The sequence below is a fragment of the Podarcis pityusensis genome (genome assembly GCF_964106645.2).
Source record: "Podarcis pityusensis genome assembly, chromosome: 13".
Classification (NCBI taxonomy): domain Eukaryota; kingdom Metazoa; phylum Chordata; class Lepidosauria; order Squamata; family Lacertidae; genus Podarcis; species Podarcis pityusensis.
Window position 1 is genome coordinate 43,311,728 of NC_138038.1, and position 24,228 is coordinate 43,335,955.

Consider the following 24,228-nt stretch of genomic DNA (forward strand, 5'->3'; position numbering starts at 1 on the left):
GTTGGGGATGTGAGGCCAGTTTCCTCCTCCAGGTTAAAAAAGGAAGGTGATCCAGGATGGGGGCGGCGAAGCAGCATCTTGTTCCATTACGGAATTCCCTGGGCAGCGAATTTCCCATCAGCCCTTTTAGTATAGCTATTCTGCGGTTCCCCTTCTCCGTCGCCTCCAAGCCGGCTGGTTTCTCCGCAGGTCTCCGTCCAAGAGCAAGCAGCTCTGGCAGCCCCGAAGCACTCGGCTACGACTCGGAGTCGACAGTGTAGTAATAATGAGTTTTCTGGGCCTCGGCCAAGGGCCTAATGGCATCTGCACCGTGGCGTCTTTATTGACTGCGATGAGTGCTGCTGACTTATATATAGGAATGGCAGGGAAGGCTGGCGGAGGTGAAGAGAGCTGAGCATTGGGGGAGTTCGGAAGAGGAGAGAGGAGGGCGAGGCTGGAATTATGCGAGGCGGGTGGGTTGGGGTGGAAAGGGGCTGGGATCTTAGCCCTTAAGTTCCTTCCCTGCTCAGTTTAGGTCATAAGAGCATTCTCCATTAGATGTCAAAATACTGCCCTTAATCATCTTTAGTCCTCACTCAGGCCCCATAAACCAGCACTGGCAGCAGCAGCAAAGAGTTTTTTTGGAACCATGAAGACCAAAGCAGAACTGGGGGATTCTCAGGTTAAATGGAGTTCTCCAGGCCTCTGTTTCAGCCCTCCAAACTCTCCTCAGGCTGTTACTTTGACAGGCCCTGATTTAAGCCCTTCTTGCATATTTCTGCCTGCCTGGAATGTGTCCTTGAGCCCAGTTCATTCCTCTTGCTTCCTTGGATAGAGGCTCAAGAGGAATACGTGAGTGCGTGGGGAAGCTAACCCACCGTGCAAAGGAAAAATTACATTTGCTGCTCAGCGTGCTTTTGTCTCTGGCCTCATCCAACTGCTGGCATGCAGCTCTTGTAAAAATATACGGCCTTTGGGCTGAAAAATGTTCCCCTGCCCTGGATAACAGCACAAGCGTTTGTGGAAGCAAATAGTCTAGGGACTATATTAAGGGATTTGAATGCGCTATAAACATGCAACACTAGACTGCGCCAGAGAGCAGGAAATTCTAAAACACGATTTTCCATAGGGATTTTTTTTCTTTTGTTAAAGCGATCTAATTTCTGACTTATTTATAGCATTTTACCCACCTGTGTTTAGATCCACCCTAGCTTTTGGCTAGGCTATTGGGTGAATGGCTATTGGGATTGCGTCATATATCTCTGAGGAAGTGGGCTCATGCCCACAAAAAAATGATGCCGTAATACATCACACTTTCTAAGATTTCAGTCTGTGTTAGGAGGATTGCTAGTTTGTGCTTTCAGAAAGCGCTTGTTTAGTATGTAAACCTGGGAGCAGCATGGGAGCTTTCCAGTGGGTCAGGAACCAACCCGGCCCCTGCATTTATCATCTGAGGCCCTTCTCACTGTGTTCCCTCCGAGGGAGGGAGGTGCAGAGTGTGTCAACAGAAGAACATGCCTTCTCAGTGGTGGCTCCTTGCTTATGGAACACTCCCCAAGGAAGCACATCTGGCACTATCACTTTAAGGGCCAGGCAAAAATTTCACCAGGTCTTGGCTCTTAATTATCTGTGGCCTCCTTCAGTGAGTGGGATGCATTAGTCTTGCGTTTTTACAAATACATTTTTAGCTTTTACTCTCTTTTAGTTTTACCTTGGTTTTAATGTATGCACTATTTTTGAGTTACTTTAAATAAAAAGTGCAATAAGTAACAAGAACAACCACATGCCCTCCACCATGTCTCCGATGAAAATAGGGACGTCCTATTCCATAATAATAATAATTTTACTATTTAAACTTCACACATCTGACCGGGCTGCCCCAGCCACTTTGGGCAGCTTCTAACATATAGAAAAACATAATAAAACATTTTTAAAAACCCTACCCTATACAGGACTGCCTTCAGATGGCTAGGGGTGTGTGTGTCATATAACTCCATACCCTCCAACATTTCTCCAATGAAAATAGAAACGTCCTAAGGAAAAGTGGAACATTCTGGGATCAAACCAGAAACCAGGACAGTTTCTGTAAATCTGGGATTATCACTGGAAAGTAGGGAGAATTGGAGGGTCAGCAACTATCTCAGGCCTGGAGACCAAGTGTGACCCTCAGGCCTCTCGATTTGACCCTCCTCCTTAGCCAACCCCACATCTCTCCCAGCCCCACTTTTGCTCACCCTCCTTGCATGTTTTTGCCTGGCTGGAATGTGTCCTTAAACTCTGAGAATGCATTTTGTTTTCCTGGATAGATGGAGAAGGGCGTGCGAGTATGAACAGAAGCTACCCATGCAAAGAGGCACACATCCCAGGGCAGGTGGTGTAATCTTTCTTCTCGGAAGGTTTAGGCTTTGTCACTTTTTGATTTAAAAGCAGAGTCTTGTAGAAGGACCAGACCTAGGGTGAGATGTTGATTTCTCCTCCTGCTGCTGCTGTTGTGAATCAGCAAGGAAAAGGAGGGGCAGGAAATATCACAATTTCCTCTCTCATCTCAGGCAGCTTCAGCAGGGAGAGGGGGCTGGGGTCGGAAAACAAGGGGCAAGAGAGTGGGATGCAAGCGTCTTTGGTGTGAGTTTAAATATTATCATTATTTTTTTCCTCAGGAGGGAAGGAGCAGTAGACACTGCCCCACCACCTACCTGTTTTTTACTCACAACAACCAGCACTGCCTGTCAGTTTCCTCCTCCTCAGGCTGTGTACACACGCCAGAGTGTCAATGCACATGTGAGTCACACAGATCTGATTTTCCCCACGTGGGCTTTTGGGGAAGTTTGTCCACACAGGACCACTTTCCATTGAACTCTGTCTTAATGTTCCAGTCCATGCAAGTGGGCAATGCTTGATGGGTTGTGATCAGTGCCAGATATTATGTATAAGCTAAACAAGCTATAGCTTACAGCCCCACTCTCTTGGGGGCCCTAAAAAAAATTTAAAGGGGAAAAAACCTGGATGTACATTTCCAAAATATAAGAAAAAAAAAACGATTACTTTGATAAAATACATACAATGGTACCTCAGGTTAAGAACTTAATTCGTTCCGGAGGTCCGTTCTTAACCTGAAACTGTTCTTAACCTGAAGCACCACTTTAGCTAATGGGGCCGCTTTGCCGCTGCTGCACGATTTCTGTTCTCATCTGAAGCAAAGCTCTTAACCCGAGGTAATATTTCTGGGTTAGCGGAGTCTGTAACCTGAAGCGTATGTAACCTGAAGCGTATGTCACCCGAGGTACCACTGTACAGTCATACCTCGGGATAAATACGCTTCAGGATAAGTATTTTCGGGTTGCGCTCCGCGGCGACCCAGAAGTAACGGAGTGCGTTACTTCTGGGTTTCGCCGCTCGTGCATGCGCAGACGGTCAAAATGACGTCACGCGCATGCGCGGAAGTGGCAAAACGCAACCCGCACATGCACAGACGCGCTGTAGCAGCTTACGTTCTGTTTAGGATGCAAACGGGGCTCCAGAACAGATCCCGTTCACATCCCGAGGTACCACTGTATTTTGTTATGTGCAAATGGGTTTAGATACCTATTAGGTCCATAAATTACCATATAGCATATATTCAACACAAAACAGCGACAATTTGTTGTTGACAAAGGACAGCTGGACATATAAAGGGCCCCATTAGCTTCAGTGGGTTAGGGCTTCATCAAACCTAAATCCGACCCTGGTTGTGACACCACTTTATGGCTCCCCTCAAGTCATTCTGGGGGCTGTGGTGTGTTAAGGGTGCTGAGAGTTAAGAGGCCCCCATTCCCCTCACAGAGCCTCCATTCTCTTTGCCAATTCATTTCTAGGTTGCTAATTCAAGATGCTGACATTAGGGTTTACTGAGGCCCCAAATCTCTGGAAAACCATCTCCTTCCCTACAAACCGTCTAGGTGCCTTCAGAGGCTTGGGGTGGAGGCAGCAGAAGAGGGCATTCTCTGTTGTTATAAGGGGGAAAAACTGCTCCTTTTCCCTTATGGGGTATCAAAAGGCCCATACAGAGTCCTTAAGTAGGTTCCCTATTGGTAGGAGAAAATCACAGAGACCAACCAGAGTATATTGAGAAGCAAAGCAGCTAGTAAGCCTGATCTTTATTGCAATAGAGAAGTACTGTTGCAACAGGGTCCACACTCCCCCCCCCCACAGGAGGGAAGAGAGAACCCAGAACAATGGTGTGCAAGCCCTTGTATAGACTTTTGAAATTGCCTCCCCTGTAGCCCAAGACCACCTCTCTGAAACATCATACATACATCACAGAAGGAGGTGGTCTCTAGTAGAAATCCTGTTTGCCCGAATACCTGATAATGGTCACTGATTGCTTTACCTGGGCAGCCTGACCATTCTTTTGTGATGGTAAATACTTTAATTCCTGAATCCAGGTCACAGGCTCACCCTATCCATAACAAACACTCCCTTAAGACAAGATTTGTAAGCAAAAGGCAATGGGGAGGCTTTCCCATTTCTTTCCCGCTTGCAGAGAAATATTTGAGGTTGATTTGGGAGAGTAAAAATGGCTTCAGGATGGCTCTCCTTTACCATTTGAGAAACGTGGTTTATATGCATATGTATGTGTTTGCCTTGTACATTTATGAACATTTTATTTATATTTGAGACCTTAGAATTCTTATAACACTGTGGTGGCCCCTAAGGTGTGGAATTCCCTCCCCACAGAGCACCTTCTGGCACCTTCATTACACAATTTTCGGAGAATGTTGAAGGTGTATCTCTTTGCTCTGGCTGTTGGGACCCACCTTATTTTTGTAATTGTATGTTGTTTTGAACTGTATTTAATTGTTACAACCTGCCCTGGGACCTTAGGATGAAGGATAGGTAATTAATAATAATAATAATAAATTAATAATAATAATAATAATAATAATAATAATAATAATAATTCACAAGGGGTCTTAACAATCAATCCCTCTTCCCAGGAGCCTATGGAAATTGTAGCTCTGGGAGGGGAATAGGAGGTCTCCAAACAACTCTCAGCATCTTTAACTAACTGCACCTCCCAGAATTCTTTGGGGGAAGCCATGTCTGCTTAAAGTGGCATCATGGTGCTTTAAATGTATGGTGTAAATTATGCCTCTGTGTTGCTGTGCCCTCCCCTGAATTTCTACTTGCTCACCCTCCCTGAGTTCTGGAAACCTATTATGAGCATTCACACAGGAATGTTTACCTGTCTGTGTGTCCATTTAAGTCAGGCATAGGCAAACTCGGCCCTCCAGATGTTTTGTGACTACAATTCCCATCATCCCTGACCACTGGTCCTGTTAGCTAGGGATGATGGGAGTTGTAGTCCCAAAACATCTGGAGGGCCGAGTTTGCCTATGCCTGATGAAGTAGGTTTTTTCCTGCCTACCAGGCTTCGTGGAATCCAGCTACCAATTAGAATCATAGAATCATAGAGTTGGAAGAGACCACAAGGGCCATCGAGTCCAACCCCCTGCCAAGCAGGAAACACCATCAGAGCACTCCTGACATATGGTTGTCAAGCCTCTGCTTAAAGACCTCCAAAGAAGGAGACTCCACCACACTCCTTGGCAGCAAATTCCACTGTCGAACAGCTCTTACTGTCAGGAAGTTCTTCCTAATGTTTAGGTGGAATCTTCTTTCTTGTAGTTTGGATCCATTGCTCCGTGTCCGCTTCTCTGGAGCAGCAGAAAACAACCTTCCTCCCTCCTCTATGTGACATCCTTTTATATATTTGAACATGGCTATCATATCACCCCTTAACCTCCTCTTCTCCAGGCTAAACATGCCCAGCTCCCTTAGCCGTTCCTAATAAGGCATCGTTTCCAGGCCTTTGACCATTTTGGTTGCCCTCCTCTGGACACGTTCCAGTTTGTCAGTGTCCTTCTTGAACTGTGGTGCCCAGAACTGGACACAGTACTCCAGGTGAGGTCTGACCAGAGCAGAATACAGTGGCACTATTACTTCCCTTGATCTAGATGCTATACTCCTATTGATGCAGCCCAGAATTGCATTGGCTTTTTTAGCTGCCGCGTCACACTGTTGGCTCATGTCAAGTTTGTGGTCAACCAAGACTCCTAGATCCTTTTCACATGTACTGCTCTCAAGCCAGGTGTCACCCATCTTGTATTTGTGCCTCTCATTTTTTTTGCCCAAGTGCAATACTTTACATTTCTCCCTGTTAAAATTCATCTTGTTTGTTTTGGCCCAGTTCTCTAATCTCTAATCAATTGGATGAGAGCAACATTGTGTGGATGAACTAAGCAAGATGCAGACACGAGATGCATCAAATCCACTTCAAAATACTTCATGTACACAGTCTTGGTCTCAGGTTTCCCCCTTGTACAACTCAGCAGGGAGGAAGATGGGGACAAAACTAGAATTAGTTGGCCCTGCACTTGTGGTTGGTTTTGTCTCCCTGTCACATTCTCGGGCTCCACCTCCCGTTGGCCTCCCAAGTCTTTCCAATTACCTGTCCCAATCCAGCAGCCGCCGCCACTGGGAGCTGGCTAGGAATTGTGGTCATTCCATACCTTGGCTTGTCATCATGTCCTATTAAGCCCCAGTTCCAGCATCATCAGATGCAAACGAGGGTGACCAGATGCAAAGGAGGCTTCGGCTCTCTCACAATAACCTTTCATTATCGTGCAGAAGAGGGGAAATGTGCCAGGTACGGTTTGCCGTAAAGGTCAAAGGTGAGAGAAGCCTGCTTGTACTACAACCCTTAACCGGCTCATATTCTCGTGTATGTATAGGAAGGGCTGATTTTGTCTCGCTGTGTTTTTTTACATAGAGTTTCAGGTTTCTAGTTCTCAAAGCTACAAAGAATGTCCAAGACAAAAAAACCCATAGTTCCCCCCTTTTAAAAATTTCTTTCTTTCTTTCTTTCTTTCTTTCTTTCTTTCTTTCTTTCTTTCTTTTTTATTGTTTTCAGGGAAGATTTATTTATTTATTTATAGTTTTCAAGTTTATACATTTCACTAATTTTACAATCATTTTGACGTTTCAAAACTTGACTTCCCTTCCCCCTCTTTCTGCGGTTCCCTAAATTTATTTTTAATATCTTCTGCACATCCAAATTAACTTAATTCACTCATTTATTCATCTTCTTTAAATATATACTCTTATAAAACTGCAGGTGCCAATATTTTCATCTGTTTATAATTTATCTGTAAATATTCAATAAACCATTTCCATTCTTTTGTTAAAAAAAGAAAAAGGAATGTTATCTGGATCTCTTATTCTTCTGGTAAGTTTCACCATTTCTGCATGTTCCATAAATTTTTGTATCCATTCTTCCTTTGCTGGGACTTCTGCTTCTTTCCATTTTTGGATAAGTAACATTCTTGCCACTGTAGTAGCATACAATGGTACCTCGGTTTAAGAACAGTCCTGTTTACGAACGATTCGGTTTATGAATTCCACAAAACCGGAATTAGTGTCCTGGTTTAAGAACTTTACCTCAGTTTAAGAACAGTCCTCTTTACGAACGATTCGGTTTACGAATTCCACAAAACCGGAATTAGTGTCCTGGTTTGAGAACTTTACCTCGGTCTAAGAACGGAATCCGAATGGTGGAATGGCACCGGCGGCATGAGGCCTCATTAGGGAAAGCTTGCCTCAGTTTAAGAATGGTTTTGGTTTAAGAATGGACTTCTGGAACGGATTAAGTTCGTGAACCAAGATATGTTCTCATTTTAGCCTCACAACAGATTGCGAAAGTGCAACTGAATCTAACCATTACATCCCAACAGCTTCCTGTTGGTGTCACCTCTGTAGAGGGATGTAACTGTGGTCTTGCAGGGTACTCCTTGCCATCAGGATGCTAAGGAAAGTTTCCTCTGTAGAATTTCTATTACTAGCATTAATTCTTGAAAAAATATATCTAGAATTTGAATGACAGAGCCCTCTAGATTTGGCAGAGCTCAGAACAGGTCGGGTGGGGGAGGAGGCAGGAAACAAAGACTAACCATTTAGGGGCAGATCTGAGGCTGAGATTTGTTCAAGCTTGAGTGGTATAGCTCAGTACAAAATCTGTCTGTTTACCAGCAGTTTTTCTTTTAAAATGCATTTTTTTCAAAGCAGAGACTGGATGGTCACTTTATCAGGGATGCCACCATGCTGGGTTTTCTTCATCGGCAATGGCCTGGACCATATGATTTGTGGGTCCCTTTCATCCCTAACTAGAGATTTTTATGTGACTCTAAGCTTGGTGGTATATTTCTAGCGACACATATAATAAGAACGCAAGAGCGTAGTCACGCAGAAGTAGTTTGCGTGGCTGCCAACAGGTGGCACTATGAACCATCACAGCTTTGCTTCTCCTAGCCCTCTGCTGTGGGGGCCCAAATAGCTTCATTGGCCTGAAGTGGTTGGTATGAGTGAGGGGAGAGGAGGCCCCATGTGGCGGGTGGTTTGAGCAAGCTATAAGGGAGGCAGATGGCAAGGGGGTTGGCCAGGGGAGTGAGCAGGTGTCAACACCTCCCCAATCTCTGAGGAATGAGAGACTCCATGGCTTCCAGGTGCTCACCCAGGTTCAGTTTTCTTGGAATGAAGGTCAGCGGATACTGTGATGTCTTTAGGATATATGTAAATAGAACCTGAGCATAAGATGGAGGGGCTCACAGCATCAACACCCCAAAAGATCTTGCTTCCCCAATAGCTGCAGCTTTAGTTGCAGCACAGATCAATTATGTCTCTGTGTCTCATGCTTTAAGCTCAGCTCCCCACACACACTGCCTATTTTTCTTCTATCTACCCATCACATGAGGTTGGGCAGCATGGGAGAAGGCCCACCTGTTTGTTCTATGGCACAGAGAAACTCCTTTGGTTATGCTAGCTCAGGCGTTGGCAACATTTTTTGAGGCCGGTCCGGTCCATACCCCGGCAGACCTCTCGGTGGGCCGGAGCATGTGAACCCAAGCTATTTCCGGCACACCTCTGGGTTGGAAGAGCGCAGGAAATAGCGTGTGCGCATGCGCACGGGCGCTCCTCTGTCCCGGAAGTGTGCGGAAATAGCGTGTATGGGTGAGGAGTGCGCGTGCGCACATGCTAATTCCGGCGCTCTTCCAACCCAGAAGCTGGTTCCCGCGGTGGATAAAAAAATGGTGCCGCGGAAAAAAACACGGAATCCCCACACTGATCCATAGAACGGCCGTGGGTCGGTTCCAGGAAGCTCATGGGCTGGAACCAGCCCATGGGCCTTAGGTTGCCGACCTCTGTGCTAACTTATGGCACTTAACTGTTGTTTAGTCGTTTAGTCGTGTCCGACTCTTCGTGACCCCGTGGACCAGAGCACGCCAGGCACTCCTGTCCTCCACTGCCTCCCGCAGTTTGGTCAGACTCATGCTGGTCGCTTCCAGAACACCTGGCACTTCGAGAACATGGCACTTAACTAGCCAGCCGCAACCTATTACCTAGTGAAAAGCACTGGTTGGGTGACCTTGCTCTCATACCTTCTGCCCTCAGAGAAACAGGGCCCCAAGAAGGGACTCTTCACATCATCCGGACCAGGGGTCAGCAAACTATTTCAGCAGGGGGCCGGTCCACTGTCCCTCAGACCTTGTGGGGGGCCGGACTATATTTTGGAAAAAAATATATGAACAAATTCCTATGCCCCACAAATAACCCAGAGATGCATTTTAAATAAAAGCACACATTCTACTCATGTAAAAACATGCTGATTCCTGGACCGTCTGTGGGCCAGATTTAGAAGGCGATTGGGCCAGATCCGGCCCCCAGGCCTTAGTTTGCCTACCCATGATCCAGACTGACCCTGCAAACCTACACCAATACTTTTGTAAGACCATCATGGCTATACCTGGAGTTTTAGAAAGCAATGAAAGAACAGAGAGACAAATGATCGAATATGAAAGCCTGGCTGGAGACAATATTAAAAATAACACAAGCCACGGTAAACTGTGTAAGAAAACAGCAGAAGAGAAGAAAGACAGGTTCTAACATGGGGAAGAGCTTCCTGATGGTGCCAGCTGTTTGAGGGTGGAACAGTCTGCCTCGAAAGTGGTAGACTCTCCTTTGTTAAGCTGAGGTTGGAGCGCCACTTGCCAAGGGGCTGTGCTAGATTTCCCTAGCTATGGACACTGGAGCCCTGCGGAGGGAGAGAGGTGGCAGTATTCCTTAAAGCAGGCAGATGTTGAAGGCCCAGCCAGGTTCTTCTGTGAAACGACAGTTTGTTGGTTGTGTATGGAGAGGGTCCTGTGTTTGGGGAAATTGATGGGCCATCTAAATGGGACAAAACTGTCTTGCGACTGCGAGGGACAGGATGACAAGCATGAAATGACATTAGCTGGACAGCTCATTAGTGGCTCTAAAGCCGTCAGGAAGCTGCCGGTTCCCTCTGGTCTCATAAGTAGCCTGTTTCATTCAAAGGTTTATTATTATTATTTTGCTTTCCTGTTTCTAAGCCTACTTTCCCTTTCTTCTGGCCCCCTTTCTCCTCACCAGCTTCCTGGTGGGATCCTCGCAAGCACACACATATACTACAAAACCCGTTTCAGCAGCTGAAATAGGCTCTGCTATCCAGTATCGGTTTTTCCTTTGTCGCAAAGAGGCAGGCGGAGGAAACAGATGCTTTTGACGTCTCGGCTCCCAAAGGGGGCTCCAAAATGATCAAGAGGACTAGAATTCCGAGCCGAGAGTAAACAATGGGAATTCCGCAGCCGATTCTGTGACTAAGCTTCTGTTGGGTAAATGGGTGCAATTCAAACACTTGATTTCTTTGAAGTGCTGAATTGGAAAAGAACAGCTGAGACACTGTGTGACAACTGCGTCATGAGTTACATGGCCGTTACGGACAATACAGCCTCCCTTTTAAGCGTTTTGTCGGAATTGCTTGGTCTTTGATGTGGGACAATGCAGCAAGCTCTAATGGATATTTGTTTGCTCCAAGCCCTTGGGATGTGAGTCACACCTGCATTCTATTTCAGGCGCGGTGAATGTAGCTTGCGGGCACCAATCCCTGCTCCTTTCTTTCCCTTGGTCTAGGGCAGAATCCTTCTCAGCCTGAGAACCATGTTCCCTCATGCAGGATCTTCCAGAGGCTGTACGCCATTGGTGGGTGGAGCCAGAGGCAAAAGTGGGTGGAGCAATAGCTGTGTGCAGGAAGCTGCATTCCAGAGTCAAAAGTCAGAGGTCTCTGCACCTCAGACCTCTCAGCTCTCCAACCGTCGTCCAGAAAAGTGGGAGGTGTTTTAACACAGTTCAAGGACACATTTCAGCCAGACCCAAACGTTCAAGGAGGGAGTGGAGCAGGACTAATGTAGCCTGGAGAGGGGGGTATCCTAGAAAGGGAGAATGGCCTAGCAAAAATCTCGAGGGCCAGAGAGAGAGAGAGATCTGAATGGCCACAGTCAGGGCCAGCCCACCCATGAGGCAAGGTGAGGTGACTGCCTCAGGCGGCAAGACCCACCAGGGAAGCAGATGCTGATTGTGATCTCCACCCGCCCCACGTGCTCCTGATGTAGATCTTCCCTCACCCCTTTTTCTTTGGGGGAGAGCGGGGTGCCCTTTTGGCAGTCAACATTTGGGCCTGAGATTCTCTCCCACCAACCTAAGCCAAACCCTGCTGCCAGGGAATTGTAATAAACCCTGTTTAATAAGCCTGCTTCGTTAATAACGCCTACACATGGAGCCTGAATGAGGAATCTGGGGTCAGAACAGCACAAGAGATACTTATAAGAGGGTGAAGCTGGTTCACCAAGTGGGAAGAGAGCCTTGGATTTTGTTCAAAATTATAAAGCATCCTCAATTAAAATATGCAATAAAACAACCAAACAAAAATAAGGCGGAATATAAAGTAGTGCTGAGAAGAATGTCAGCGTAATAATTTTGGCTGGCCTGATGGAGAAATCTTTACTCTCCCCCTCTCCTCCACAGGTGCTGCTCTGGGGCGGTGTGTGTGTGTGTGTGTGTGTGTTTTTTTTTTCTCCCACCCCACAGAGACAATTGCAGGGAGGGAGAATTGCTCTAGTCTAGCAGAACTTGTTGCATTGGTTTGTGGAACTATTTACTTAAATATGGCTCTTCCCATTAAAACAGGGGGCGGAGGAATGCAGTTTAAATGATAAAACCATAAGTTCAGTTTAAGGATATGCTGGTCTAAACATGTATGTCTTCAGGAGCGAGGAGTAAGTGTTGTTATAAGTCTCCAGTAAAGAGTTGGATGAACGTGTAAAGTAGGCATTGGAGGAAAAACCCCTGCTATGTTTAAAGAATTTGAAGGGAACATTTAGAAAGTAAAAGGCTAGGGCTTGTGACAGTTTACTGCTGCGGGTTTTATGAGGTCCAAAGATGGAAAATTAAAACAAAATCAAGTGCTCTTGTGCAATGCAGTGTTCTTCAACCTTGGGGGCCCCAGATGAAAAAAGCCTCCATTTGACAGTGGCAAAGGCAAGAAAACTGAGCTCCTTTGGATCAAGGTCCTGCATGGGCCATAGTGAATCCCAAAGGGCTTCCAAGGTGTTGCCATTTGGAGGTGGGATTCCATTGCATAAGAGTAAATCGAGTTGTGCCACTAAAAAGGATTTCACACACTTGTGCCACAAACCCTACTTCCCCCCAAAGGTGGGTCACTTCCAGCTGACCTGTTTATTGAGCATTCAGCCTGATTTGTTTGCTGGGAGATCAGATGATGTCAGCTATTTTAACAAACATTCAGTCTGTTTTTTTTTTTGTTTTTTTTGCTTTTTTTTTTTTTGCGGGGAGCTTAGATGATGTTGCATCAAGCAAGTGCTTTCCCACACTTGCCGGTGCATTTTCTCCTCTCTTTCCTTATTGCAAGAAGTCCAGTCTTTTAAGAAAGCGGGTTTGTTGCAGCCAGCTTTAATTGCACAACCTGGATTTGTCGCTATGTGATTGACTCCCACCCACCCGCAGATTGCGACACTCAGGAAGCACAATCAGACTTTTTACAGATAAGGAAAGCAAGGGGGAAACGCACAGGAAAGTGCCGGATAGCCAGTCCTTGATGCTTCATCTTCGAACCTCCCTGCAAACATATTTGAAGCAAACATATTCAGTGCATAGCTGCTGGTGTCCAGCCTCTCTGCAAACTTTGTGCAGGGAAATCTGGATGAGTGCTGAATAGAACAGTCCACTTGAAAGCAACCCAGGAGGACTGTGCCTGCCCTGGCCATTGAATTCCACCCCCTGCCCCTTGGGGATGAAAGTGTTAATCTTGCCGGGGAGTTTTTAATCTCAAGTTCAGATGGCTGGGCTGTGGGGAGGCAGGCAGACTGACTTCCTGCAGCTGCGTGAGAGAAGTCGGAGCATGGTGAGTAACGGGAGAGGTTCCAGGCTGCCTGCTCGGAAGATGGAGCTGCCGGTGGTTGTTGGAGCAGGTAAGAAGCGCCCGCTTCCTCGGCGTTTGGGTACTTTGTGAGGTGGCAGCTGCCTGTTGTGTGTCCAAGGGAGGGAAGGCTGCGCAGGGGAGAGATGGAAGACGGAATGGGTTTTTGCATCTTGCCTTTTTAAAAAAACGTGATGATCGGTGGAGAGGCAAGAGGGGGTGGCCAACTAGGCATGGGAAAAGCAATCCATCGTTCTTGGGTCTTTCTTCACCTGCACAGAATGAGGGAGGTGAATATTTGTGGCATGGAGTGAGTCCTGGATTTTGTGAAATAGCACTTTCTTAGAGGGAACTGTTCAGAAATACATGCGCTCACCAACGGGAGTGTGTGGGAAGTGTGTGCATTTATACTCTACAAAGGAGCACAGCAGAGGTTGACGGATGCTTAATTTGTTGTGGCACTTTGACAGTTTATATCAAAGCTGATTGATTTCCCAAGTGGGCAAGATTATCTAATCTATCTATCTATCTATCTATCTATCTATATCTCTAAAATATTTATTTCTGTGTGTAATCATCCCTGAACGTCATCCATCCACCTGAATCGTTTATCATTTTGTATCCCTAAAAGTCAGATCTGCCTCATCTATCTCATATGGGCGACGTGAACAGATAGACAAGTTTGCTTTCGGGAGAGGTAGCTCTGAATTCAAATTCCAGCCCAGCCAACAAAGCTCTCTGTACTCCTAGCTCCACTTTCATGGGAGTAAGCCCCACTGAATTTAGCAGGACTTGCTTCTGAGTAGGCATGGTTAGGATTTCACCATAATCTATCTTGCAGAGTTGTTGTGAAGCAAAAATTGATAGAGCTCATTAGAGGAAGGTGAGATAAAAATATGGTAGTTCATGTTGTTGAGGGGAAGAATACATAAAATTTCTAGTAGCCAGCCTCATGTCTTTTAGTCAGCCATCTATCTTCTTCTCTCTTCTCTTCTCTTCTCTTCTCTTCTCTTCTCTTCTCTTCTCCTCTGCCACCCTTCACACTTTGTTTTATTTCCAGACAACTTTTTCTGGCTTTTCTAACCACTCTTTCTATCTGACCATCTCTGCACTCATTCACTGAGGATGTGAATTCACACGAATTCCAGCATGGCTGTTTTGCATATTATTAATATATCACTTGCCAGAGCTCATAGTTTAGATGATGAGAGGTTCTTTCTTTGTTTGTTTCTCCTTTCCTTTCCTTTCGAGGCCACAATTATTACATCCTTGTGTTCAAAACAGTCCTTACAATAATTAATAATAATGGTGGTGGTAGTGATGATGATGGCAATTACATTTATATCCCACCTCTCAAAGCTCAAGGTGCTAGCCACGGTGCTTCTCAGTCATATCGACACCGTATGTTTAAAGAACATTTGAAGCACCCAGATTTCTCCAAAGAATCCTGGGAACTGTCGTCTATTCCTCACAGAGCTACAAACCTGAGAATCCTGGTGTGGCGGTGACTTCCATTTTTATCCTCCCAGCAACCCAGTGTGACAATTCAGGCTGAGAGAGACCCAATGTCATCTAATGAGCTACATGGCTGAGTGGACACTGGAACCTTGGTCTCCCAGGTCCTAGACCGACACTCACCACAGCACCATACGGACTCAGCAGATGATGATGATGATGATGATAAAAACAAAATCCAAAGGCACCCACTTTGGGTCCCCAGATGTTGCCAGACTGCAGTTCTCATAATCCCCAGCCAATTTAGCTGATGGTCAGGTGTAATGAGAGCTGTAGCCCAATGACATATGTGGTCCTAAGGTTGAAGAATACTGATAACTCCGTTGGTAGAGCATAAGACTCTATCTCAGGGTGGTGGGTTTGAGTTAAACATTGGGTTAAAAAAATAAATCCTGCATTGCAGGGGGTTGGACTAGATGACCCTCATGGTCCCTTCCAACTTGACCGTTCTATGATTCTATGACAACATCTGTCTTTTCATGAATACTTACGCATGTAGCTAAAGAAACAGATTGTGGAATTATAGAGTTGGAGGGGACCTTTTAGGTCATTTACTCCAACCACTCTGGGGTTCAATATATGAAGTTCAGAGCTAGAGCGCCCCCTACAGGTGTCCCTTCAGTTTCTGCCTGAAGACCTCCAACAAGGTGGAACCTTTCTACCCATTATTACTAAGGAGGAATAACCAAGATAACAATTCTCTGGCATTTTCAGTACTAAATTTATATTTCACATTTTAGAATATTCACTTAAACAGCCTTAACATATCAGTGACTTCCCTTCCTCTCTTTCCATGGTTCATTTTGCGCAACATAAATCCCTGCATATTTTATATAAACTAAACCCTTCAGTATTCCATTATAACATCCACCAAAACTTATTTACGCTGTTGAATTTATCTTAATGCTGCCCACTTTTTCAAATATACACCATTTTCCTATATTCAATAAACATTACCCAATCTTCTTTAAATGTATGTTCTTCTTGTTCTCTTATTCTATATGTTAGGTCTGCAAGCTGCGTATATCCCATCTCTTTAAGTTGCCATTCTTCTTTAGTCTGTTCATTTTCCATTTTGGGGCTAACAGAACACAAGCAGTACCATTGAAGTATTCAGTATTAATCTATAAGTGTGAATAAGGACCATTTGTTACCTATTTTTAATTTCTTTTCCCAGGGCCTCGGGTTTCTGACTCTCTGCACTGACAATGCCCGCTTCACCTGACTTAGCTGAGAACATCGTTTCACATTGAGATCATCCACCCCAGGTTTCATGCTCACTGCTCAGTTGGATTTCCCCATGTCCCCTGTCTGGATTAATACACCTGTTTTTTCAACAATGGAGCTCTGCAGCCTTGAAGTACAAATGGGTACCCTCAACAGCTGCAGCAAAAGGTGCTGATTGGCTTTCCCTTACTCACCTTGGGAGGAGTGAGCTCTCCTCCCCTCCAAGGCGGGAGTTTGTGGGAGCAGGAAAGCCATGCCCTGCCAGCGTCGCCCACAGTCAACCAGCAGCGACACCCCACGGGAGGACCTCTACTATCAAACCTATTACAGCTTGAGCCAACAGTACCCCCTCATCCTCTTGCTCCTCTTCATTGTGTTGGGCATCTGCGTGGCTCTCATTGTGACATCCTTTGCCAGTGGCCGGGTAAGCATGTTTGCAAGGAGAGAGAGAGAGAGAGAGAGATGGGGTGTCTATGGGAGTCAGGACAGAATAAATTTGCTCCCATAAAAGACCACCAATGGGATGGTTTTAAAAGAGGATTAGACAAATTCATAGAAGATGTGGATATCAACAGCTCTTGGCTCTAATCGTTTTGTTGTATGTCCTTTTTCGGAAGCATTGTGCTTCTGAATACCAGTTGCTGGAAACCACAGAAAGGGGAGAGTGTTGTTGTGTTCAGGTCCTGCTTGTGTTGTCCACGGTGAGACTATGCTGGACTAGCCTGATCCAGGAGTCCTATTCTTAGGTTCTAAGAATTTGGTTATGGGTGGGAGAGCTTGTGACCCTCCAGATGTTGTTTCGACTCCCATCACCCATGCTGATGGGTTTTTGGAGCCCAAGAACATCCAGAGGACTACGCAGGTTCTCCATCCTTAGATGAGGTGGTTGGGAGAATAGTTGAGTTTGGTGGAGGGACCATAGCTCAACAGCAGAAAGTCCTCAGTTCAGTCCCTGGCACCTCCAGTTCAAAGGATCTGGCAGCAGGCAATAGAAAAAGCGGAGTAGATCTTGGTGGGCAGACTTCAGGCTTGCAAGATCTGTTTTGGGTCCCTCCAGACATCCTCTTTATTTTCCATGATTTGTAGTCATGATGGCTCCAGGAAGGATATATGTCATGCTGCTTTCATTTTTTTTATTAAGTTTATTTTACAACACATACACACTGATAAAAATGCACAATTAAAAACAAAAAATGAAATACAAATAAAACATAATAACATATGCAAACTTACACAGGTCAAATAATCAACAGAATATCTATATCATATTTCAATTCTTCTTTTCTTCTAGTTGACTTCTTTCAGCCTAAACACGGTTCTCTTTTTGTTTTTGGTAAACTGTCTCCTTAGTTTATTATTACCCCCTTTTCTTTCTATTTTTAGCTTTTATACTATAATTTATTTTGCAGAAGTTAGTTGAAACAAATCCAAGTATTAATTTGAGGACACTGCTTTTTCAGGTATTCTCTATATTTTCCCCATTCTTTTTGAAATTTTTACTTGGGCTGACCCCTAATGGCTCCTGTCAATCTAGCCAATTCAATATACAGTGGACCCTCCAGATATGAACTTAATTCATTCCGGGGGTCCGTACTTACCCCGAAAAGTCAGTATCCGGAGGCGCCACTTCTGTGCTCGTGCATGCCTTGATAGAGCGCTTATGTGCACGGGGCAAAACCTAGAAGTATACACTTCTGTGTTTGCCACGTTTGTAACTCAAAATTACGTTACCCGAAGATAACATAACCCAAGGTACTACTGTAGTCAAATAATTTATCTTGCCACACTTTTTTTGTTGCTATGATTTCTTTTTTCCAATTTTTGCCAGTTAGTATTCTCGCAGCCCCTGTAGCGTAAAGGAATATTCTCTTGTTTTCTCTGGCTATATCTGTGTCTAATATCCCCAATAAAAAAGCTTCTGTTTTCTTAACAAAGTTTTGTTTAGCTCTTCATACACCATGCTGTCATGCTGCTTTCAGTACCATTAGTGACTGAAAAAGTTTTGAGGCAGACAAACTGCTTTGTTTCCAATCGGTGCATGCCCCCATGACTTCCTGCTGTAATCCTCTAACTCAGGGGTCAGCAAACTTTTTTCAGCCGGGGGCCGGTCCACTGTCCCTCAGGGCTTGTGGGGGGCCGGACTATATTTTGAAGGGGAAAAAAATGAACAAATTCCTATGCCCCACAAATAACCCAGAGATGCATTTTAAATAAAAGGACACATTCTACTCATGAAAAACATGCTGATTCCCGGACCATCCGCGGGCCGGATTTAGAAGGCGATTGGGCCGGATCTGGCCCCCGGGCCTTAGTTTGCCTACCCATGCTCTAACTTCTCATATCACGAAAGATCGGGATTGTTGTTGTTTCCAGTTCCACTTTTGTTACACTACGGCTCTCAGCACTCTTAACATACGGCTTCTTTGAGGAGAAGCCACAATGCTGCTTTAAATGTGCAATGTGTTTGGGGACCTCGTTTCCCATCAGTGCATGTCCTGTAACTTTCTGCTGAAAGCTTCCTGGGCTCTGGGGAGGATTGCGCCAGTCCTCTGACAGAACGCTGGAGCCCTGCTTCCTCCTTCCTAAAGTTGGGCTGGATTTGGGAAGGTGGAAGAAGGGCACAAACCGCACACCCAGGGCCGGATTTAGGTTTGATGAGGCCCTAAGCTACTGAAGGTAATGGGGCCCTTTATATGTCCAGCTGTCCTTTGTCAACAACAAATTGTCACTGTTTTTTGTGTTGAATAGATACTATATGGTAATTTATGGACCTAACAGGTATCCAAAGCCATTTGCACATAACAAAACATGTATTTTATCAAAGTAATTGTTGAACTGAAATACAATTAAGAACACAGCTGTCAATGTTTTCCTTTTTTTAAGGGAAATTCCCTTATTCCGAATAGGATTCCTCTCAAGAAAAGAGAAAAGTTGACAGCTATGATTAAGAAGAAGTATATTTGGGGGGGGGGGCAAGAGAGTGGGGCCCTAAGCTACAGCTTGTTTAGCTTATACGTAAATTAGGCACTGTGCACACCACTGACCCTGAGATTAAGAGGAGGAAGCTGACAGGTGCTGCCAAACTCTGGACTGTTTGAAAGTACAGGCAGCTGTGGGATGGCAGACTGTGGTGATGGGCACCGTTTCCTTAGCCTCCATTGAGCCGTAGCACAAAGTCCAAACCGCCAGCTGCACCGCTCTGTTTGCTGCTGCGTTGAACATACAGAGCAGTATTATACTGTGTCTGAGCACTCCTGCATCTGCCCGGGAATTCTGTGCTCCATTCAGAGTCTCTAGCACTGATGTTTCCCATCTTGGTGTCCTGACTCTCTGACAGGGGATGCTGGCCTAAACCTGAGATTTTTCCTTTTTTGCGTTCAAAGCATCTGCTCTACTATTGAGTGCAGTGCCCCCCTAGTGGTATAACTCGGGCCAATGCTGCAAACCAGCACAAACGGAATTGCTCGTTTAATTCCCCTTTTCTCTCCAGGATTTCTCCTCCAACCTGGGCTTCCTGATTACATTGTTCGTTGCCCTGGCAATCTTCAGCCTCATCCTGATCCTTGTGTGCATAGAGAGCTTCTTCCAGCAATGCACACGGATCTTCTCTGCCATCATCTGGACCTGCCTGATGACCATGGGCTATGTCTTTGTCTTCACCGGAGGGGTGGTCAGTGCCTGGGATCAGGTGAGGGGCTCAGGCTGCATCCTGAAAATTAAAATGAGGAATAGGAGGAGCCTTCAGAGACCTGAGTGTAGGCTTGAGGGGGCCTCAGCGTAGTGCTCTTTGAACCTATCCCCGCCTTCTGCATTGGCAGTCCTTTTCTGATTGACATCTGTGTAGAGCTGGGAGCATGCTGTTATACCGTACTGGCCTGAATATAAGCCTCACTTTTCCCCCAAATTCCGTGTGGCTTAAATTCATGAAAATTGGCTTTTACCATATTGCTGCTGAAACAGACATACGGTAAAACGAAACGGGTGTGAGTGCCTGTGAAATTTTAAGGGCGCGGCTTATATTCAGGTATTACAAGAAAACCAAAACACCAAACCGGCTTGCAAATATAAAGGACAATTTTACTTAGTTCAGCAAATTAAAGAGCAACGTGCATATCAGAGCCTGGAGAGACTTATAGACATACAGTCAACTAACGGCACAACTCTGCCAATAATGTATACAGTGGTACCTCGGGTTAAGAACTTAATTCGTTCCGGAGGTCCGTTCTTAACCTGAAACTGTTCTTAACCTGAGGTACCACTTTAGCTAATGGGGCCTCCCGCTGCTGCTGCCGCGCGATTTCTGTTCTCATCCTGAAGCAAAGTTCTTAACCCAAGGTACTATTTCTGGGTAAGCAGAGTATGTAACCTGAAGCGCCTGTAACCTGAAGTACCACTGTACAATAATTGTGTCATAGCACAGTTGAAACAAGCAAATCGTTCTACAGTTAGTTATCTACTGGAAGCGCAAAGTCGTGTATGGTTGCAAGAAAGGGTTCTTCACATGGCCATATGTAGAGGCAGGGGTCATGTTCAAAGAACATCTAGACAGGAATTGCGCATCTGGGACTGGGCAACCGGGTGGGGGGAGGGGCGCCGGGTGGATCTTTGCACCCCGGCGCCGCATATGCTTAAGACAGCCCTGCCTCTATTTGCAGCCCTACTTGTAGATTGGTGACTGATATGGAAGAAACAGATGGGTATCATGTGTGGAAAAACTGGGAGTAGGCAAGTTCTTGACAATGGGTCTGAGGGGTGCTTGTTCCAAAGTCAGCATGAACGTGGCAGAAACCGTTTTAGCAGATTCTGGCCCACGTTGGACCAGTCTGGATAGTTAGCCTATCCAGACTTGATGTTTTCATCCCCAAGAAAGTTTTTGAGTTTCTGCTGAAATGAGGTTGCATTTTAATCTTGTACCGTATTTTTCGCTCTATAAGATGCACCAGACCACAAGACGCACCTAGTTTTTGGAGGAGGAAAACAAAAAATATTCTGAATCTCAGAAGCCAGAACAGCAAGAGGGATCGCTGCGCAGTGAAAGCAGCAATCCCTCTTGCTGTTCTGGCTTCTGGGATAGCTGCGCAGCCTGCATTCGCTCCACAAGACGCACACACATTCCCCCTTACTTTTTAGGAGGGAAAAAGTGAGTCTTATAGAGCAAAAAATACGGTATTTTAACCTTGTTTTTAAGTTGTATTCCAATCAACTTGTTTTATATTTGGTGTTAGCCGCCCTGAGCCCGGTCTTGGCTGGGGAGGGCGGGGTATAAATTATTATTATTATTATTATTATTACTATTATTCCCTGACCCCCGATTTTCTTTCGCAGACTAGTGGAATTTACACATTCCTAATTTCCCTCCTGTCACAAGGAGAACTGATGCCGTGTTCTTTTCTTCCAAAGGTCTCATTCTTCCTCTTCATCATCTTCACCGTCTACACCATGTTGCCCGTTGGCATGAAAGATGCCGTGGCTGCCGGCTTGGTCTCCTCCCTCTCCCACATTGTCGTCCTGAGCGTCTACCTCTCTCTGGGGCGCGGCTCGCGCTCGGAGCTAGCGCTGCAGGTAAGTGGGGCCCTGTCACCCAATCCGTGCTTCACATCACAAGGCAGGCCACCAATATTGTTTTTTCTGGTCTTGGAAGTACTTGCCAAAAACATAAGAGTAAATAAAGTGATTACAGGTGTAAAAACTGGGAAAAGTGAATTATCTTACTAGATAATTCACTAGATGACCTAGTGATAACAGTGGAATAACCTAAAACTTCACTCCCTAAAGTAATAGAAAAAATTCATAATTTTGGGGTAGTGGCAGGATTTAAGCTAAATAGGAATAAAACTAAATTATTAGTTAAAAACATGAAGGAAGAAGTAAGAACCGAACTAGAACAAAACATTGAGATTGAAGTCTATAAAAAGGTTAAATATTTAGGGATTTGGTTAACATCAAGAAATATAAACCTATTTAAAAATAAGTATGAAAAAATTTGGCTTGAGGTAAAAAGAAATTTAGAAATATGGAGCAGAATGAATCTCTCAATGTTAGGGAAAATATTGGCGATTAAAATGATTGTGTTGCCAAAAATGCTATTTTTTCCCCAATCACATCACAAGGCAGGCCGATGGGACATTCCTGGGAATTCCTGTTGTGTGTGGGGAAATTCCCTTTGAGGGACGCTCACAGTAAATTCAGCATGAGTCTGACCTCATTCAATAACGCATTACCGGACAGAGTCCAACAGAGTCTGTGAGAGCATTTCCATTAGCACACACCCTATATCGAAAATGTACATCTTCTTAGCTGCTTCATCCTCTAGCCAACCAGCTTCTGCCACCCTGGCATCTCGCCATCTCTTCATCCAATCACAGTCTTTGAAATCGCTTATTCAATCCAAGCTTTTTGCTGTACATTCAGTGCCTTCCTTGCACTTTGTCTGGAGTTGCTTTTCACTCTAACAAGCAGCGTTGGGCTCCTCTTAAACCAGATCTGTGTTCAGGCTGCACTCTTGCGTGGTGACGCTGGCCTTACTGATAACGGGCCTTGCAGAATTTCTACCCTGAGGTATTATTACATTTGTATCCCACATTCTGTCCAAGGAGCTCTAGGTTGTTGACGTAGTGCTCCCCTTAAACCCCACAACAACCATGGAAGGTAGGCTAGGCTGAGAGTCAGTATTGGCCCGAGGTCACCCAGGGAGCTTTGTAGCTGAATGGGGATTTAATCCTTGGTCTCCCACAGTCCTATGGCTCATCCAGACTTCCTTTTGTGCCATGCTTTCCATGTCTAAACAGAGTTGTTGTTGGTTTTTTTTTGGTCCCTGTGCTTTCACTGGGAAAACCCGCATTTTACTCCTGATTGTGATTAAGCATTGAAATGTGGGTTTTCCCAGGGACAGCTTTGGGACCAAATAAAATAAACACAGAGCTTTAAAGCCCAAATCTGGGCCTAGAAACATGGCACAAGAGGAAGTTGGATGAGCCCCTTGTCTGACACGCAAAAAAGTACACCGCACTGGCTTCTCTTTCCACCACTGCACTGTGTCATGATCGCCTCCAAGTCTTTCTTCGCCCTACATCTTCTCTTTTTGCATGTGCCTCCAGCTCCTGGCCAATCTAGTCATCTTTGTCTGCGGGAACCTGGTGGGTGCCTACCATAAGCACTTGATGGAGGTGGCCTTGGGGGAGACCTTCCACGAGACCTTCAACCTCATCCAATCCCGAGTCAAGCTGGAGTCTGAGAAGAGGCACCAGGTGAGTACGGAGAATGGCTTTGCGCACAGAAGGTTCCATTCCAGGTAGAGCATGGAAAGGATTCCAGCCCAAAACCTTGGACAGCAGCTGCCAGTCCGTGAAGATGAGCCTCTCCCAACCTGTGGCCCTCCAGATACTGCCTGACTACAACTCCCATCATCCCTGACCATAGGCTGTGCTGGCTGGGGCTGATGGGATCGTAGTCCAAAACACCTGGAAGGCACCAAGTTGGGGAACATTGTAGATAATATTGAGCAGGATGGACCGAACATCTGAAATGGTAGAGTAGCTTCCTATCATCCTATGACCTGGATCAGGCCCTTCTGGCTTGCATCCATTCCGTCAGGCCTTTGATTTATGCACAAGAGAGATATCAGAGCTTAAACCTTCCTGTAAAGGTTGGGTGTTCTTCTGCCCATGCACAGAGGAGCTATTTTCCTCTCCAATCATAGACAAAGAAAGGCCCCTTCAAACTCATTGCACGGGGAACTCCCAGGTTCTGAAACTTGTAAAAAGAGCTCAGCAACAAACCAATTAATGTTGAAGGTAGCATAGCATTCATTCAGTCCAGTACTGGAAGGGTACTATAAACTGACTCTGTTGTTCCTGATTCCTCCCACCACCACCTTGCTGTGCTGATCCTCCTAGGAGCATCTGCTTCTCTCCATCCTTCCTGCCTACATTGCCTTGGAAATGAAGGCCGAAATCATCGAGAGGCTCCGGGATGGAGGCCAGGCCCAGCACCGTCACGAGGGCACCAATAATTTCCACAACCTCTACGTCAAGCGCCATGAAAACATCAGGTACTTGCTTTTGACGCCATCTGTCATCTACAAGATTGCCTGACCTGATGTATATGGATTAGGGCTGAACAATTGGGAGCTGGTTAGGTGAATCCCACTCCATTGCACGGTTCCACACAACATCTTTCGTTTCTTT

At 45.5% G+C, this 24,228-nt stretch overlaps 1 protein-coding gene across 2 annotated transcripts in view; it reads left to right on the forward strand.

Moving 5' to 3' along the window:
• Positions 1-16,295: 16,295 nt before the first annotated feature.
• ADCY4 (adenylate cyclase 4) overlaps positions 16,296-24,228 on the forward strand; it is a gene marked incomplete at its 5' end in the record, with an annotated part of 47,240 nt that continues 39,307 nt past the window's right edge. For both annotated transcript variants that reach the window (XM_080977717.1, XM_080977718.1), the window contains 5 exons: positions 16,296-16,466; positions 19,533-19,730; positions 21,443-21,604; positions 23,140-23,289; positions 23,938-24,092. In XM_080977717.1, coding sequence (XP_080833843.1) covers positions 16,296-16,466; positions 19,533-19,730; positions 21,443-21,604; positions 23,140-23,289; positions 23,938-24,092 — 836 coding nt within the window. The remainder of the gene's footprint in view (positions 16,467-19,532; positions 19,731-21,442; positions 21,605-23,139; positions 23,290-23,937; positions 24,093-24,228) is intronic.